The following is a 20,363-nucleotide window of genomic DNA, read 5'->3' on the forward strand; positions in this document are numbered from 1 at the left end:
TAAGTGGAAGTCTTTTGGGATCTGGTTCCTTTAAGATCTGTGCTTGGAAACAGCACACAGAGTTAAGTACATAATAGGACACTTTTTAACAGCCAGTTTGTTTTCTTTTGCTGTTTATGTAATGAAAGCATTAGTGTCACACAGCTGAAAACAAAAGTAAACTTTATGACCCATGAAATGTGTTTGTGGAACAATAAAGAAATCGATTACTCTCCCTAGCAAGCAGGAGCAGGGCATAAAAAGTCTCAGTAAGGAATCTGGGATAAGTGCTCCTGTGTGCATGGTGGGGAAGGTGAGGTGGGGCGTGCCCTATGAAAAGGACAGGCAGTTTCTGATCCTCTTGTTGAAGAATGAAATAAAATTAAACAGATGAGTATCCCTCTTGGCCAGATACAATCTTCCAGATTCTGCAGGTAGAACTTCACTACATGAAACCTTGTAATTTAATTGTAATGCATTTCTGATAAAGAGCGTGTGTGTCTTGAGAAACCAATGCAGTCACTGTACCGTGAAAGAGGATTTGTAAAGGCACTAACAGACTTTGGTGTAAAAAAAGTTTCGGCTGCTAAAACAGTGCCAGCTGTAGTAGTCTTGATCTATGTCAATTCCACCATTTTTTACCAGGAAGCATAAACTTTTATGACACATGGTATGCAGTTTATTGCTGGTTTATTGTTCTCATACTGCTCTGAACAGCTACCTCTGTTTAAGTGGTGAAATGAGCTTGTTCCATTTTAATCAATAAAAGAGCATCCATGAAAGGAAGTATGTGATGGATTCCTATAATGTCAGCACTGCTGATCAGTGAATCTAAAGTTATGTTTCACTTTTGTCCCCTTTCCTTTTAATGCTGTATGTAGTTTTTGCTTCTTGACTGTATTTGATATCCTTAACTCTGTAATAATTTTTACCCATTCTTAGATAAGTGCTTTTGTTGATGTTTACCAGGGGGAATTCTTACCAGTTTGAAGTGCCTACTGGACTAAAGCTTGCCTAGGCTGATTCCAAAACCATTAGTATGTCTCCAGCTGTGAAATCCAGCTGATTTTTTTTTTTTCTTTTCTGTATAACATCACTCTGTCTTCATCAAATCCCAGGCATCCTTCTTTCCTTTCACATTACTCCCCTCCCTCCCTTGCAAGTCCCAGGCAAATGACGAAGGAGAGTTCTGAAGTGGAGAAGAGAAAATACAAATCAGAGCAGCCAACATCAAGGGAATGAAAGAAGTATTGACAAGAGTTGGTTTTGGCAGCACAGATACTTCCTCATCTAGGCTCCCTCTATAGCCAGTGGAAAAAAAGACAAATACCATCAGAAAGTAATTCATCCCATTCTACAGTAGGTGTAGAAGGTATCTGGAAGTGTCTGGCTCTCCGTTGACTACAGAGGAGCAGATAACCACCCTAGACAAATATGTATATTTTAAGTAGCTGGAGTTATGTATGATGAAATCTACCCCTTAGGAGAATTTTCTTAGCAGCTTCACCACATGCAGAACACCACAATCCAGCAGCCTGGATACGAACTACTGCTTCACTTTGGATGGAGCACCGCAGCATTCCCGTTTCAGAAATACATACTGAGGCTTCACACCCTGTACTTCTACAGAGCGGAGCCTAGCTGGTTCCCGAATACAGACCCATCTGCTTTGTGAAGGCGTGCTGTTCCTGTTTTTGGTATCCCCCAGTCTAAACTTACATCTGCACAAATTAATCAAGTCATGAGGATATAATACCAAATGCTCCAATAATTTAGGTCTGAAAAGTCATCTGGAATCAGTTAATGTGATTTGCCATAGAATACGGCAACACAACCCCCTTGAAATAAAAAGCTAAAGACTATACAGATGTAAAATGAATGAAAATGAATGAAAAAGTACATTGCCAAAAGACAGTTCTTGAAACAAAGCAGTACTTTGGTGGTGCCAGGAGGAAGGGGTTTGATCATACAGTCAGCGCTCTATTTAATGGGCGGAAAGAAAAGTAGAGGAACTATTTAAACAAATCTCTTTACAAGCAGCTAAAACATGGGTGGAGCAGAGCATAATATTGCACCTGCTCCGACTAGAGAAGGTCAGTCATTAGGGCAGTTGTATCAGCTCGGACTAGGGAGAAAATACAGCAGTGCTCTTTGAACGAGCTGAGTGAAGCTGAGATGCACTGCTGCTAGAAGGAAATCGGTCACGGTGGTAATGGTTACTGGGATATGAACAGGGGTCCTCAGATGCTGTGGGAGCTTGAAAGAGCACCAATAATAAAACTAACGCTGCCCCAGGAAATTTAAAAAATTGACTTTTTTTAGGTTGCCTTCTGTTTCTTGTCTTGGAACATGTGAACCAAGGACAGTTCAGTCCTTCTCCCAGTGTTGTTTCAGTAACATCTGCTGGACTCCAGTGGCTGGAACTCTTAAGACTCTCCCAGACTACCAAGAGACCTGCTAGTGCATCATCAGTGGTGATGTTTTTAACTGAGTCAAGACAAGTGTTTACTCATCAGTGAATGAATTATCTTGAATTTAATATGTGTTCATTTACACATATATCAAATTCGTTCCCTGATTAAGTGTAATGGTGACTCCAGTTTTGAAGTCTAAGTGCACAGAAACTGCTTGATATAGAAGATTGGTCATTCCAGTAAAGATTTGCTTGTAAAACAATTTGAAATAATTTCCTGGCTGTTTTAAGTCTGGTATTGTAGCTGATATTAGATTATGAGAGAAGAAGGAATATATCAATCAGGTGACCCTTCTCAATAACTTTGTTTCGTGTTTCATAATGCCTATTGATTTAATTCCCACCACTCTTTCATTGCTTGAAGATAAAAATACAGGAAAATTCATCTTTATTTCACATAGCATCTTTCACAGAAACTGTATCTTCAAATGCTTTAGCAGGTTAGAAGAAAAGACAAGATAAATTACAGGAAGAGTATTGCAAAGTGGATTGGTATAAATTAAGGATTAATGCTCCAGAGAGCGTTTCTAGAGGGTGAAATCAACTGAGAGCCCTAGACTAGGGAACTATCAGAGTTAACATACAAGGTTTTTATTTGGACAGTACAATGTTAAGGCAAAATGTTTCCTTGCCACTTTAGTAGGTAACTGGAGTTGCAAAAGAGAGAAGCTGCTGTACTCAGCACCTGTGAGAGCGGCACAGCCGCTGCTGGCTGGCAGGGAGCGGGGAGGGAGGACGGGAGAGATGCTCCGTGCGTGGATGGCTGGGGAAGCCTTGGGAGGAGCTTAACAGCAAGGGTACTGAGGGGCAGTTTTGAACCATGGGCTTTCGTGCCCTAAAAAGAAATGGCAAGCAAAGATGGCTGTGTGAGCCAGCTCCTGTCATGGGAGCCAGCACGCAACCCTGGGCATGTGTCGATGTGATCGGGTGCTGATTTCCTCCATTTCCATAACTAACTGTCGCAGCAAATGGTGCAAATAAAGTTGCCAATAACTCAAGAACTCTGTTTATCTGACCAGTAAAGGAGCAGTCCCTGTCCTAAAGATCTCCGTGTGTGCCTGGAGGAGCTGGAGTAAGCGGACTCAGAACCTGTGCTCCCTTTCTTGTCTTAGCTGTGCTGCGTAAGCCCTCTTGGGCTGGGGGAGAGCCGGGACCATTAAGTCACCCTGTTGCACGTTTCCTGTCCGTGGGCAATTCTGCGGTCCCTTGCCCTTGTGAGCAGCCTAACTGATGAATTACCTGCAAAAGTTGAGCATCAACACCACTGGAAGAGAAGAAGAGAAAGCAATAGGTATTAACTATGCCTACATATGATATAAATTAACTGTGAGTATCTAAGGCGTAACAAAAGATATTGCAAATTCTGCCTTTCACCATTCTGCCCTTCAGGATGTGGGGCAAGAAAAAAGAGAAAATTTCTGAATGAAAATGCCATCTTTATTTTGAAAGTGGATTTTGATCTTCTTTTTTCTCCTTGGCATAATAATTGATACCTCTCCTGTGGTTCCTGTATTCTTTCCCAACCTTTGTTTATCTAATTAATTCTGCCTTTTTATGCATCTGAGGTTGCTTAAATTTCTCATGGGACCTCTCCCCTGCCTCTGTTACACCAACTGGCCTTTTCATGTTGCTATTTTTCCTAATTATCCCTGACATGATACTGGAAAACAGCAGACTTCTTCACAGGCAGTAAAAGAAAAGTCTCCTTGACCACAAACAGCAAAATAACCCCAGTCCTTATCATTTATTCATTATGTCTAAAACCTAGCTTTTACTTTGATAATCCCTAGGAGTGCAAATTACATGAAATAGGTGAGACAACCTAATAGTTGCTGCCAGCACTTCTACCTCCGTCCCTTCTGTCTCGGCCACATGGTCTCACCCTCTCGTTTGCACTGGGTCTAGTCCTTGTCTCTCCTTACAGTTACCTGATTTAACTCGGTTGGGGGAACAAATAGTTTTCTGCCTAGTGAGTGAATTGCACTGGCTTGCTGTGTATTTGGGCAAGCCCAGGAGCTGGTGTGCAGGGACGCACGGCTTTGGGAGAGAGAGCAGGAGAGAGGGCTGGATGGCAGGGAACCAGCCTAAGGAGAGGAGAGCAAGACACCGGTTCAGACGGCAGCGAGCAGTCACGTAGGCTCAGCTCAATGCCCTGAGGTGCTATTAACAACAGCGAGAGGGAAGAAAATCTGAATCAAAGATCTGTGTTGTTGCTGATAATATGCAACAACGTATGACTGGACTTGCTGAATTCAACAGTGATGACACTGCGGAAAGGCTGCAGGTTTCTAACTTTGTCACTGGGTCTAAACACAAGAGTTCATCTAAACACCTGACAGCATCATGTGTGCAGCGTCTCTGTCTGAAGGCCTTCCTGGTAATAGAGATACCTGCTGTGGGCATTTGGCTCTGTTATTAGGTGTATTACAGTCCGAAGGAAGTGTTTATGCATGGGATCCCGGCCCCAGTCCTTGTCTTCCTGAGCTGTACCAAAACTGCTGCTCTTAAAACCAAGAGACATTTTGTGTTTATTTTTCTTCCCTCCTTCATCTGGAAGCCAGTCTAGGAAATAGTTCTTCAGGCATAGGCTGGGCAGTCATAAAAGTCTTTCATCATTACGAATTTGTGCCATCGTAACTAGTGCTATGACTGGAATTGGCATTAATGAATAACGAACATGACATAATCCTATCTCCTGTGGTGTGACAACCCTCCAACAGAGCCTCAATTACAGCAGTGCTATTACCGAAGAACCAACCTTTGGAAAGAATAAGCTGGCAGGCCATAAATTGTGAAGCACATTACCTGGCGTAGTGAGAAACCTCCTAATTAGCCCAGCTGTGAAAACCAACGTAGTAGGAGCCTTGCCTGAGCTTAATTTTGATCACAGCAGCAAAACTTCTATCCCAGGGGCAGGGGAAAAAAGTGGCCATTGTGGGAGGAGAAGGAGCCACACAGGAGAGGACTTTCCAAATTAGAGAAAATGAACTCACAATTAAAAGTACTTTTATACTGTCCCACCTCACAAGACAGGCAGCATTTAGTTGATAGCAGCATCTGAAATGCAATGCAATGAGTTTAATTGTCTTAGTTTTGTGGGCTATTGATGTACAGCCCTGCTAAAGGTACCATGGTAACAGATGCAGCTCCTGGCTGAGATTGCGCCTAGGGTGGAAAGTCATTCTCTGTTTCGGATTTGTGATATAGTTTTTGTAAAATTCTGCTGTTATGTCTTCAACCTCAATGTACTGAAAAAGTGCAGCAGATTTATTTAAGCCTATATTAAGTTCTGAGCTTGCAGACGTAGGGAAATCAAACCAGTAAAAAGGCCCACAGAATTAAACTGTGTTTTGGGGAATGTAATATTAGGGGCAGCCTACAACAAACTGCCCCATGCATTTCTTTTCCAAAAATGTTTGCTTGAACCTGTGTGGGGATAAAAAGGGCTTTACAAACCTGTGGCAAAACGTTTACATGGCCTTTTGCAAAGCCTTCACTTTCACAGAGCAAAAGGTATTGGATGACAGTGTTTCTCAATTTACATTGATGAGGGTAATTGTGATTCTTCCTCTGCCTGGAAAAAAATCCCAGAGAGACTTGATGAACAGCACAGTGCCTGGAGACATTGGAGACTGTGCAATGCAAAAGTAGCCATTTAGCATGAGCAAAGTGAGCTTGTTAGATATAATGTAACTTACATCTGATACCAAGGTGATTTCAAAACCAAAAATGCATGCATTTTCCAAAGTCTCCAATCTGCTTGGTCTAAATGGAGAGAATGAGGCATCTCACACAGTGTGGCTGCAGCCAAGGTGGCTGCATCAGACTCCCTGTTGGGTCTGGTCTGTGGCCAGCTCTTATCTCCAAAACCACCCCTGGGAATGGTTGTGGGAGGCTGTTGGTTGCCAAGTACCCGTGCCCGGTGCATTTCTGACAGCTGAACGGCGCCCGTGGCCGCGGGACATCGCCGGGCTCTGTTGCCTTCCTTAGGCTCGCTTGCATGGGAGGGTGACTCAGTGCAGCCAGTGGTGCTGCACGCCTGCTGAAGGACAAGAGGTTCTTTAAGACAGGTGAATTCTGCAATAAAATGCATGTCTTTACTGAAAGAAGGCAGCATGTAAGAATTTAGCAGTCCAGCCTTTCATCAGTTTTGCATTTTTGAGTGTTTTCGTATTTCTGTGACGTGACTGAAGATAGATAACAGCTCTTCAGTTAATACTGTGGGCAAAAGTCCCTCATTGCAAGTGCTCTTTTGCTCTCCCTTTTGCTAAAATACCTCTGTTGAACAACTGGCTTTCGGGTTTGATTGTTAGGCCCACATGGTACAGTTTTCAGTGTTTAGTAACTGGCTTCATGGTTCCCTTGTAAATAACCAGATTATTGTATTTTGTACCAGAACCAGGAATAAAAGTGTTCTGATAATAACAGCTGTAGAGAAGCCTGGCTGCACAGCAATGGGACAGCAAGAGCAAAACTGTTTCTTGAACAATTGTTAAAATATACTGTTATAAATAATGAATAGTTTTCCTGACAAAACATACTGCTATTAAAAATGGAGATGAGATGATGTGATGGATCAGTATTTATTTTTTTTTAAAGTGCTATTTCTTTTACCTGTCAACAAGAATTCTCTAAGTTTAAATGAACTGCATTGCTTTTCTTTCTTGACAGTGCTAGGCTCGTGAACTCACAACTCCAGCAATCACCTACCACTCAGGAAAATTAGCTTTTGAATTTACAACAGCTCTTCATTTGGCTGTCTTGGCTGCAATTTTTAGAAGTAATTAATTTTATACTTTGTTTGTGTGTTTCTCACATTCTCAATAAGCAATGGGAGGTTTGAGAGAGAATATAAATCTGTATTTTTATTTTAAGGATTTTTTTGTGTTGTTCCTGTATTATTACATCTTTTATCATTCGAATACATATATAAGGCAATTTAAGTCATAAGAACCTCTGAGTGTCACATTCTTCCACTTCAGCATTGTAATAAATACTACTTCAGTCAAGAAATTGTCCTCTTAATTTCAAAGGGACTACTGACTGAAATAGTTGCTAGTAGGCATGGATAAGAACAGCAGACTCTGGCCGACAACCTTTGACTTGCACGCAACTCCTTGAATGTGTAGATGATCACCAACATGACTGAGGAGTGCAAAGCCAACTCCGTAGCTCCTGTCTATACTACAATTTACTGTGCACCTTTATATGTGGTCTTTTATAGCTATATGGTGAAACTGAAAGCCCAGCATACTCATTAGGTGATTTAAACTATCTCCATGAGTGGAAAACGTTGGTTTGGGGATTGTAGATCATCGATAAGTTGCTCATGTGTGAAATGAAAAGCCACCTTGAGGTCAGCTTCCAGTAAATTCATACTGAGCTCAGGCAATGTGGAAACACCTGGCTAAGCCCACTAATTATTTGATTGACTACTATGACTTGAAAAACAAGATAGAGGTATCGGACAATAATGACTTAATCTGAACTTTTAAACACTGCTGCTTTTTCAGATAAAGAGATCAGGGTCTGTAGCAAATGCAGCTGCCACAGGGCAGCACAGCCCACTGGTCTGCAGTGATAGTAGCTCTCTACAAGGAGCACACAGCCGCCTTGATCTGATGAGTTGCATGCCAAGATCTTTAGACAACCGGATTCCCGAGACATGACCCGCCATACTGGAGAGCCAAGGGATAGCGGAGGTTGAAGGGTGATGCAGCCAACAGTGCTTTCTTAGGGCTTCTGCCTCCTTACGGCGGGATGGAGCTGGCTGCAGGGGGAATGGAGCAGGTTCCCAAGAGCAGCCAGTACCATCAGCCTCAGCCGCTTCTGCGTGCCCCTTTCCTCCCCGTGCCGAGGATTCCGATTACACAGCAGTCCCTGGGGCAGTGCTGGCTCACCTCTGATTCCATGATCTAAAAGCCATGAGCTGATGAGAGATTAAAAGAGTGGATCAGAAAGCATTTAAAAGCTGTGATTCTTCTGCTTTTAAGTTGTACTTTTTGCTGGTTCACTTAGAGCTCTTAATTCCAAATGTTTGATATTGCTTTGACCTGTGTGTCCAATGCTATGGGCTTATATGGCTGTAATTTTTTACTTGTCCAATACAAATTTTTTTGAGGAAGTCACCAATGCTGTGTCCCCTGTTGACACTCTTGACATTGTACTGTTCTTAGCCTAACATAAGCTAAAGAGTCTGTTTTTCAAATGGGTTTGTGATGCCTTACAAATTTTATACACGTGAAAACAGTATTTAGATAATGCAGGTATGGATGTTGTATAGGCAAAAGGGATATATGAACATGATATATATGTATAGATGTAATTTTGGTAATCTGTACCTGGCCATTTCTGAAATACATGTTGTGAAGGAGCAATTAATGACTAGTAAATAACAGAGGTTCCAAATTCTTAACTGAAACCCTGGCCCATGTGCTCTATCAATTAAGGACACTTCTGTCAGTTTTCAAGGGAATTTTTTAATCTGTTGCAGTTATTAACTATAACTTAATACTGTTGTAAATTAAAATTAACCTATCATATAGGATGTTTCGAAGGGTTCCTCTTGTGTCTTTGCATGAGAAATGCCAGAGACGTGAGAGATGTACATTAAATTATATTAAAAATGTAGCCAGAGAGTGCACGTTAGGTTCACCTTATGTCCTGCAGGTACCCACTCATGCAAACTCAAGGTGCAGAGTCCTCAAAGTCACAAACCCCTCTAATCTGAGAGAGGAAGGAGTGACAGCATCTCTCCCTCATCTGATGGTGTTGGGGCTAATGAGCCCAAGGGGAGCACCTTGCCAGGCATACGCAGAGTCTCTCTTTCAGGACTCTCTTCATCCCACCTTGCTCACAGCACTGCATCCTTCAGAGATGCCCTCAGAGCAAGCCAGGGTCGTCTCAGGAGTGTGTGCTAACAGCACAATGACTGCTCCCTGATGGAGACGCATACCAGCGCTTGGCCTTTCCGAGTCCTGTTGCTCTCTTCAGAGTGAATTGGGCAGTAAGCTTGCCACATCTGGGGTTGTGCGAGCCCTGCAGTTGCTGCCAGAGCTGCAGCTGTAGTCATCCTCGGAGATCAAGTGAGGATGCCCAACGTGCACAGCCTGTTCCCCCAAGCCCTCTGCACCACCACCACTTGTGCTAGAGCAGTGCTCTAGCGTTGTGCCATCTGCAGTCCTGTTGATAAAGAATTAATAACGCCTAATGAACGAAGCAGCTTGGGAGGTAGAATGAGGTCTGAAGCTACGGCTGGTAGGCTACAGCTGGTACGGCTGTCTGTGCTGCAGCTGGGACATGTACTGAGCTCTGCTGTGCTCGGCCGTGCCCACTCTGAGACTGAGGGGCAGGGGCCAAGGCAGCACACTCCAGCCCTTCCAGAGGTACCAGTCCTACGCGTCTCTGATTTTGTTGTGACATAAGTTATCACAAGCTATTTGGGATGACAAAAGCTTTCTGAGAGTTCACGGGCTAGTTATTAACTTACTGCAATGTCTTCATCTGTATGTGTGAACTATTACCACTGTAGTAAAGCTCTAGAGATTGATGCGAGCCAACAGGAACGTGTCTTTTTGCCATGCTCCCTGTGGGCACCACTGCTGTTCTATTAAATGAGTTGATTTAGAAGAAATCACCACTGAATTTAATAACTCTTGCAGCTGACCTAATTTTCTCTAGAAAGATTTCAGCTTTTCTAGTAGACTTGATGGTATGTCAACTCAGCATCAAGATTTTCTGTGTTTTTTCTATTGCCTGACTGGCATCCTGCCACACTGAGCTAAAGTGAATTACAGTAGGGGGAACTGTCGTTTAAGACTACTAGAAAAATTAGTGTAATTGTTTTACTTAAAGAACTATATTGAAAACATTACTCAATCTGTTTTTCTCTTCTCAGTTAGTAGCCTCCATTGTGTTTATCAGCTTTGGCGTGGTAGCAGCGTTCTGTTGTGCAATAGTTGATGGAGTGTTTGCAGCACGACACATAGTAAGTACAGTGATTTTCTGTCATCTTTCATTTTTGGTTACTTATGTCATTTCTAGCAGGAAAGCATTTTCTTTTGGAATATGTCTAGCAGTATACTAGTTTTTTCAATAGTTCTTCTTGTTGGAGAAATGTCTTTTGGCAAAAAATCGACAGGAAAGCCCATCATGGCGATACCCAGAGATGGTGCCAACTGCTAATTCATCTCTCAGGGAGTTCCAAATACAGAGGTGATGTAAAATGATGTAATGACAGGCATGCTAAAATGCATACCTGCTTAGGAAAGGGAAGCCACTCCAGCCACCACCAGCATTTGTTTCCTTTTGCACAAAGGCTTCGTGGGCATGGTTGGGATTTGGAACGCACCAGATGTTGATGAGCACCAGAAGTCCCCATGCGATCTGTAGAGGGAAGTGGATTGCAACAGCACAAAGGGAATGTTTTGTTGGAGCAAAGACAGTGGAGGAAGTAGCAGGCTTTGGTTAGAGGTAGTGTGAAGGGGGAACCAGCTGAGTGACAAACAATCCAAAATTCACTACCTGCCTGCCATCAAGGGGTATGTGGGTCATTTAACCAGAGTGACTAGTATTTCCAGTGTGTCTTCAAAACCCATTCCTCCTTCTTCCCCTCAACCCATTGCCTTCTCTGCTTCAAAAGGACATTTATAGGCATTCACAGTACTGCTGTTGCAGCAGCATTACTAGTAGTTCATTACTGTCTATGAGTGCCTAGGAGTCTTTCTCATGAGCTTCTTGTGTGAGCACTAGACAAACTTAGAACAATGTTTTTTTATTTTGGCTCACTGAGTTCAACTTAAAATATTAGACAAAAAGGTTTGATAGAGGAACAAGACAGACTGGGTTGTGGGGTCATTTGAATGTGCCAGTTTACATGTTAGATATGTGTTGTTTGCTGTTCTGTCTTTTGAGATAGAATACCTAAAAATCAGTCTAAACCCAACCTTTTAATTGAGCTTTGATTTCCAAAAGCATCAAGAAAGAATTAGCTATATGTTTTGATAGACGCTAGAACTCAGATGTAGTGTGCTACATAATACAGCAAGTATGATGGTCTATGACCCCCTCACTGCTATGAAATATCATGAGCCTGTTCATCTTTCTGCTTTTGTTCGTTGAGGGGCAGCAGAACACCGCTGGCATCAGTAGAACCCTACTTAATTTTCTGTTAGCAAATGCATCAGAATAATTAGGCTTTGGATCACTTGGAGCATAAAGCTGTAAACTGATTTCTTTTTTACTGTTATTGAAGAGGACTCTAAACCAAATGTGGGCTTCAGAACCTCGTGTGCATTGCACAAGGTAGAAGACATTTATTGGTATAAACAACTGAGTTGTGCAATGTGAGCATGAATAAACCCTCTGGATTGTAATCATGTTCTGTGCTATACAGACCCTGCATTGTGCTGAAGTGGCCTGCTTTTACTTAGATTCGCCCTGCTCTGGATGACACCTGGTATAACTTCGTCTCTTATTAGCATAAGCCCAGGGAGCCTTTCCATGGGAGCTGCTTAAAAGAGGAGGGGAGCAGATTCCTATTTAGGTTTCCTGCTTCTGAAAATTTGGTGGTTGTGCCCCAGAAGGCCACTGCCACTTATTCCGATATGGGACCAATCTCCTAATTTCCCGGGAACCAGACTTACTTTTGTCCTGCTTTGTTGTGATCATTAGGAAGTGTTCAGATGGCACTTGTACGCTTTTACACCTTAGAACTGCAATGCAACTGTGCGGCCACAGCCCCCACTGCTGAGGTTAGACACAGATTTGCCTTCTCTGAGGCGAGTTACTGTGTCAGAGGACAGTCTGTGTGCTCAGTCATCTCAAACACAGAGACAGGCATCACCCCTGTTATCTTTCCAGGTGTTTCCTTTGTCAGTTTGCACTCTTCTGGCTTTAAGTTCCTTTCACATATGTTACTTAGCTATTTTAGAAATGACACTGCTTCCTATCTAAATCAAACAACAATATCATATTAGAATATTATTATACCCTTATATCTGAAGAAACAGCATCTCATATGTAATACCTCCAGTTTATATTTGCCTCCTCTTTATTGTAGCATAAATAGCTGTGTGGCATTGCTTGCTGTCATGGCATGCCCTTGATGTGTCATTACAGACTAAAAGGTTCCCTTCCAATTTGAGATATTCTATGATTCTGTGATTCAGTTCATTGCAGTGTTCTGTGGGGAGATAGTGGCCCAGCGAGTTGTCATAGGAGAGCACCAAGGCACAAAGTCATTGCACTCACCCAAGAAGAAAGCATCTTACAATCTTGGGCGCAGTTCTGTATCTGGTTAAGTCAGTGACTCGGTATGACTGCATCGTCTGTGGAGAGCTGGAGACTGGAAGGGGCTGGCCACCATCCAGCCATCCCTCAGAATGCTGGAGATGGACAACCCAATGACATGAACCTGCTTCAGTCACGGCATGACAGGCTTCATGGAAATCTGTTTCCAGCTGTTTATGTTTGGGCCAAGTTTTGTTTATCACATCTGTCTCTTCTGGTCTCCTTCACATATTACAGAACAAAGAAATTCTTAGTAGTACCATTTGTTGGAAAACTTAATTTGCATGTCAACATGGTCACACTCACTTCATCTCATTCTCCTCCTCTGTCTAATAAGGAGCTTAATAGGATCAGGTGGAGTAAAGGTGTACATCACCTAATTTCTCTGACTGACACACCTGGGGAAATCTGTAGGGGTGGTAGGGTAAGTACACTCCCAATTTTCTTTACAGGAACAGTGGGGTCTTTTCAAGAGAAGGTGTGTCGTGCAGATTTCGGTGTCATTGCCACTGCATTACATCCCCTTTGCATCACTGCTAATTTCCTTCAGGGAGAGCAGCAACACCATGTTCAGTCCATTCCCCGCAGGCCAGTACCAGCCATTTTCAGACCTGTGTTGTGCTGTTGCTACTTCAGGCACTGCCTTTGGGGGATAACTGCTGGAGAATTGGAGTAAACTGTCCTCTGTTCAGGGAAAGGACAAACTCGGGGCATGTCAGAGCAGGTCCCCAGGTCTACACTAAAGCCGTAAAGTTTTTGTGAGGAGGAGTTGGGCAGCGTTCGCATTTCTGTCTCCAATATCAGCGTGCTGATACCAAGGCTCCAGGTCCCTTTTCTCCTGGAAGGAGAAGTAGTGGCTGAAGCCAGGCAGGCTTCAGACCAACAACAAATACAACATCCTTCACATCAATTTGGAATAAGAAATGTCTCCTGTTTTTCATTTTATTTTTAACTTCATTTGAGTTGGGAGGGATGTGAAGAGGACAAATCACATTATTATAGATTTTTCTTAGCGTGTGCGTGCTGTGGAATGGAGACTATTACTGTTGCACATTTTCTCCTGCTCTTGTAAAACTGTGGATAGAATAATAAATACTTTCTCTGTTTTATTTTCTTCCTAAAAGAAAGCATAAAATTGACAAGAATTCTTCCAGGAAAGGGATGTATTTCAGAAAAGAGATATTTAAATTATTTAAGACTCATTTTAAAACACTTTGCTTAATAGAAAGCTCTGGAGAACAGCACTTATAAAATTAAGAACACTGAAGGAAAAGTAGCTTGATTTAAAAGAGCAGTAGCTTATTTAAAAAATAATGCAGATGTAATTTACTGTGTAAAGTTAATTTCACCATTGGTCCCTTCAGCTGTGCTTTTCACCTTAAAAAAAACCCAAGCCAGAATCAAATGAAACAAATGAAAGCTGGCATTAATGTGCAGTGTTGTTATTTCAGAAAAATACGGTGATCACACGAATCCATTACCTGCATTTGTGTTTGCTTGAGACGTTTTGTTATTTAGCGGATGAGAATAGCCCAGTTGTGCAACAGCTAATGGAGATCATCCAACAGCCTCCTCTCACCACACAGGCAGACCCCCTGTCCCACCCCACATACCCATTCTCTGCAGTACCCACTACCCTCCTCTCCATGCCTTGACCATTGCCACATGATCCTTAACTTTGCAGTTATCCTCCAGGCAGAACCTAAAATAACCAGCAGCAAGAAATCCAGTTATGAAGTGAGGAAATTGCCTGCAAGAGCTTCCCGAGAAGGTTAGGAAGATGACAGGTAGCAAAAGCAGGGGAAGATATTTTAAGCTGTGGAGACAAATGCTTTGGGTCATCTTTTCACACGCTCAGCTGGGAATCATGGAACATCTGTACTGACACATAGCCAGTCACATTTTCCTGAAGTATGGGATAAAAAGAGACTTGGGTATGCCTGAAAGCTCTAGGAGAAGCCAAGGGGTCAGGCAGGGGAAGTCCTCTCTGCTTGACTATAAGAACTGCTTTTTGATCTTTTTGAGTAGAGTTCAAAGACCACACCCAGACAGATTTATTAGAGGGGATCCACTAAAAAGAAAAAGCAGAGCTGAAGCACGTGGGATAATACCAGTGAGAACACCAGAAGACACAGCAGTGAAATTGCAGCTTGGGACTGTTGCCATTATGCTTTCTCTATGCACCTCTTTGGCTTTGTCTTCTCTATAACAATTCTTCAGGTAGTTCAATGCAGCAATAAATATACCCCTAAGCCTTCCGTTCTCCTCATTGAACAAGCCCAGTTCCTTCGACCCGTCCTGGTACATCCTGTCCTTCAGTCTTCTGATCACTTAGTGGCCCTCCACTGGTCATACTGTAATTTGTCAAGGTCTTCCTTGTATGGGAGAGATGTTAAAATTGGACACCATGCTGAGATGTGGCCTCATGAGTGTTCAGCAAAAAGGAATAATCACTTCCTCCAGCCTGCTGCTGATGGTTTCCTAATGCAGCCCAGTACGCAGTTGGCCGTCACTTTTGCAAAAGCACCCTGCTAACATATGTTTAACTTGTCCACAAACACATCCGTTGTTTTTTTCTTTGCCAAGCTGCTACCGTGTCAGCTTGAACTGTTGCCTGGGGTTATTCCAGCTCAGATGCAGAATTTTACATTCATGCTGTACAAAAACTAACAGAATACAGTCAAAGAATTTAGATTCAGATTCAACTATTTTTAAAGATGCACTAGATTTCTCTTCTAAATTTCTCTCAGCAACAGAAAAGAATAAAAAGGTTTGGATGCTCTATTAATTGCCATTTCATTACCATTTTTGACTTTTTTCTAAGCATGAACTGGGCTGAATTTTCTGTGTTTATAAAGCCTAAGACTTTGATGATGACCCTTACATACCTTATCATTAATTACTGCTACATCCTCTTAGCTGAGGTTTTGCTTTAATGCAGTTTATGGTCAGGCGTGAACTTGCTTTAAAGGAAGTGATTTTTAAAAGAGTCTGATTTTATGTGGTGCAATGAAGGGACAGCATAAATCTACGGATCAGAACTGCTACATATACACGCTGTCCTGTCCCCTTGTGCTCAGGGCTAGGTTCCTCTGCCACGGAGAGCTGCAAGGTCCAGTGAAAAGCTCGGCCAAGAGCTGCGTAACTAAAGTATCTTAGAAGTGCTTCCAAGATGTTACTCTGAAATAGTCATTATTTCAGGGGCCTCCTAAGAGCAGCCTCCATGTTTTTTATCTGGGTGGGTGGAATGGACACATCTTTGAATGAATGCTTGGATAGTGTAATGGATGGTGACCCTTCCAAAGATTATAAGCTGCTTACAACTTCTGATTGTGAATGGTGAAGTGACAAATTGGCAGAATAATCAGATGCACTTCAGGTTAGCTTTTAAAGGTAGACAACAGCATGGCTTACTTCATTACTTTATTACTAGCAATTTGAGAAAACACTATGATAAGGTACTGTATTAGGAACTGAAACCTGAATGGACTATGCTAAGGGAAATCATGTTATAAGAGCCTGAGGAGAAGAGCATCCTGCTCTGTTGTTTTGCAATTTCAGACCTCTGTTTTTATACAGATAGACCCTAGTCCACTCAATAGTTTTCTTAAGTGTCCACAAATAAGAAACTGAGGAAGTGGTGGAGTGTGAAATGTTGGGAAAACTGGTCCAGAGAAAGGAAAAGATCCATTTATCCATAAGGTTATTCTGCCCAAGATCAATGGGGGTTTGCTCATCTTCACTGGAAAGCCCAAACACAAATGGTTGCTTTGTTTATGGAGATCTGGGGACTTTTTTATTCTTGCTACAGGCTGCCTTGGATCATAGTAGTGAAGTGGCAGAGGAATAAGAGACCGTCTGTAGTTTTTTCATGATGTAGGATAATTCTGTAAACAGTAGTTATTCTGAAAGAGACTAGATCCCAGCTGTAGTGCCTCTGGGATAAAAATGTCTTGCAGTGGCTTTGAAATCATATATTGTCTATACACGTGATAAGTGATCTTGTCTGGCTGAAGCATTTTAATATGACTGCATATATATAGCGGAGAGGCTTCTTGGTGCCTTAGGCATGATATCACTCACTTCAGGCAAAGGTTCAAATTCCATCCTGCCTAAAAGCAGAGACGACATGTTAGATTCTGATTTACAAGAGCAGATTCTCACAAGCTGTTCTCAACACTTAGATGTGCAAGAATTGGAACTGATAGAGAGTCAGGCTCCAAACCTGGGCTCCCATTTTGCACTCTTTCTGACTTCATGTCTATATGCCAGCTTTACACTGATGACTGGAGTTCTCAAAACTCATGTAGATGTTAGAGGCATATGTATATAAGGAAAAGGAGGGTGCTGTGGAAAGGCAGAGTTGCTTGTCCATCATGAGATCTAAAATGGACATCAAACCAGGCAGTGTTAAGTTGTCCCTTGGATTTCTCTTCTCTTGTGCAAAGCCACTTCTGTGTCACATTGATTTAATTTCATTTGCAGCTGATCTAGTTTCTTCCTCTTGATAGTGGTGGCTTAAAGAATTAATTAAAATAGAACATAGCATCAGGCACTAAGCCCTGAAATGAACCTGTAGCTGAACTGGAGGACACTAAAACACTTACCCCTAGCCTGGGATCTTCACCCACATGGTTCAAGTGCAGCTTGTGGACTGCTGAAGTGTATCAGCTGGGTAATTACCTATAGATTTGGGAGTTTAGAAACTAAACTTGAGATATTTGTCTGCTCTTTATGTATGTTGACTCAAAATACTGTTTAGTAAGACAGGCATTATGTCAACTCACCTTCTGGGCAGCATAGACATGGCAGTGAGCAAATGGAGTCTTTCATCTGGGGGATGCTGATGCAAATTGAGCACTGGTTGGTACAGCCCAGAAGCTGCTGTGCTAAGTAATATCAAGATGGCAGCCCCCATCCAGTGAACAAATAACTACATTATAAAACTGCAGTCCCAACTAACCCTGGCAAAAAATAGCGTGAGTGGCTGTGGGTTTTGGTTCCTTCAGCTTGTCCAAAGGATTTAGATCCAGGCTGTTTTGCATTGTACCTTTCTGTGCTACAGAAACCAGATCAGGGAGTTGAGTGCCTCACAGAAACCACATATAAAATACTCTTAGTTATGTAGTATTTTATGCCTTTAGACTGAGAAGCTGCAAAATCACCATGGCCACTTAGTGCTCTAGCTTCCCTCCCAAGGAGAGAAGCTCCAGAGGAGAACAGGGAAGCTGCACTAGCACTCTGAGGTTTATCACCCTCAGCAAACATCAGCGCTTTCAGTGTTTTATGGGTTACAGAGTGCAGGAGAGGTGTCCACAGTAAAAAAAAAAAAATTGTGGGATTTTAAATAAGGGTGGCTGTCAAAAAGTGGCACCCTCCTTCCCCTGGTTTCATGATTCTGCCTCACGTCTTGTACCAAGGCACAGGAGCCTGCCTAGGGCAGGCTGGAGGGAAAACTCACCCCGAGGGCTTCTCCCCACCACCACCTAAGCTGGCTCCCAGCGGGATTGCCCCATCTAATTTATCTCAGGCAGACAGACAGACAGACAACTGTTGGTGCCAGCCCAAGGCGAGCGGCTGGGGAGGTGTAGCTGGGAGCTGGAGGGAAGGCAGGACCAGGTCTTGGGGCCGCAGTGGTCACTTGGCTCAGCTTAAAGCCAGCATTGAGCCAAGTTAGAAGCGATGAGTGCAGTGATGACTGAAACAATCAAACATTATGAGGCCTCTGCTCGGGATGTCAGAAAAGTACAGTCTGAAATGCCATGAAGATCTGGTGATTTCTGCTGTAAATGCAGAACCCCAGACAGGGACACCCACCCACCAGTGAGCTGCAGGTTCCCTGCTGCTTCCCCAGGCCTTGGGCAGAAGAGGCGGGTGCTGCATGCATGCGCTCAAGAATTGGTGGCAGCATCTGGTGGTTGCACATGCAATGGCCGAGAATGTCAGTCCTCTTCCCATCTTTGAAGTTTCTTGTGCAGATTACAGACGCTCAGTCAAGAATTGCAGCAGGGGTGCCCAGCAGCTTCACTGACAACCACTGCATTTTACTACAGGGTGACTTCATAAGCCCATGGCACGTAACATGGCTTACAGTCATGCACCAAAGCCTTGCACACTTCAGGCCAGGTCTCCTAAAAAGCTATTTGAAAATGTTCTGAGCAAGCCTGTTGGCCTTTCCTTTGAAGAAAAAAACAAATAGTTGTATTCCATCTCTAACGAAGTTGTTACCTTGGCGACTGGTGGTAGAAAACACAACTCAAAGAATAAGTAATTTCTCATTGCAATTAAGTTAGCTAGCCTCTCTGGAGAAGAACACTAAATGCATTTTACTTTCTCCATGCTGCTACATGATACAAAATTACAGCTAATTACTTTTAATTCCATTTCCATCCTGTATGACTCATTAATATAATAGCATGGCATAGCAGATACCATAAAGGGTTTTGTTGGGTTTTTTTTTAGCAGAGTGAGCACTAAACTTTTATAACTGAAAACTAGCACTAGTTCAGTAGTGATTTTTATATTGATGGTCCACCGAGGGGAAAAATGTTTTATTGATGACCTTCTTAAACACAAAGTTCTTAAGTTTGCAAGCAGTGCATTTGGAGCCAATGGTCAACTATCCCACAGTATTAATACTAGTATTAGACCTTGCATCTGACGCTGAGATGGGAAGCACAGACTGCATTCCTACAGTACCAATTAATTACAAGGGGGGATTTATTCTTTTTTTATGAACTTAAGAGTTGGAGCAAAAGAGGACTCTTGCAACCAGCTTAAGCCAATCTGCCAAGATTTCTCTCTTGTACTGCAAGATGACCACATTCATGTAACAGTTATGTTCATGCATCCAAATGCAGTTGCGTATACTTTAAATACTCTTCTTTGAACATCACAGTCCAGATGGTAAAAGAGCTCCTCATGCTGGACAGGTCTCCAGCCTAACTGAGAGCCCTGGAATGAGTTACAGATATCTACAGATGTCTGGTGCTTCCAGACACATCAGAGCCTGGAAGCTCTGCATTGCTGTCTGCTCTGACACGCAGTCAAAATCACCTCCGTTCAGGTGAAGATCTCCCCCGCAGTAACCGCGGTTACATTGGTGCTGTTGTAAGTTACTGTGGTTTTGCCAGAAGAACCTTCCTGAGCCAAAGGAGGGATTTTTGGATACCTTTTTGCCACGCTAGTGTTTTCAGCTTATGCATACAGACCACAGTAGAGAAAAAGGACATCCTAGCTCTAGGATGGAGCCAGTGTGTTTTGGAAAGCAGCAAGTCTAAGGAGGGATGAAACAGCAATGTGGTGAAAAATCTGAATATAAAGTAATCTTCTAGGGAGATACTGTAGCTAATTGAGCTAACATAACCCATGAATTACTGGGTGTCTGCTAGCAAGATGAAGCTGGGTTGCCTATAATGACAGGTATTTTGTAAGGTATTAGTGGCCATGTCTACTCTGCTGCTATGAAATAAACTCAAGCATCAGCCCTCTGTCTAATGGTTAGCTGCCACTTCAGCTCAGTTTCAGACCACCCCCACAAGCTCTCTTGAAAACGAATCCGAGCTAGAAGGATAACGCTAAGCTGTGGGGGGGGTGAGCAGTGTGGATGGGAACATGTGGC

At 42.8% G+C, this 20,363-nt stretch overlaps 1 protein-coding gene across 2 annotated transcripts in view; it reads left to right on the plus strand.

The window, feature by feature from the left end:
* TMEM255B (transmembrane protein 255B) overlaps positions 1–20,363 on the plus strand; it is a 72,274-nt gene that overhangs the window by 19,620 nt on the left and 32,291 nt on the right. Inside the window, exon 4 of one of the 2 annotated variants that reach the window (XM_029999211.2) lies at positions 10,350–10,439. The exons of the other annotated variant lie outside the window; for it this stretch is intronic. Coding sequence (XP_029855071.1) covers positions 10,350–10,439 — 90 coding nt within the window. The remainder of the gene's footprint in view (positions 1–10,349; positions 10,440–20,363) is intronic. 2 annotated transcript variants of the gene reach the window in all.

This window comes from Aquila chrysaetos, chromosome 23, assembly GCF_900496995.4.
Source record: "Aquila chrysaetos chrysaetos chromosome 23, bAquChr1.4, whole genome shotgun sequence".
Classification (NCBI taxonomy): domain Eukaryota; kingdom Metazoa; phylum Chordata; class Aves; order Accipitriformes; family Accipitridae; genus Aquila; species Aquila chrysaetos.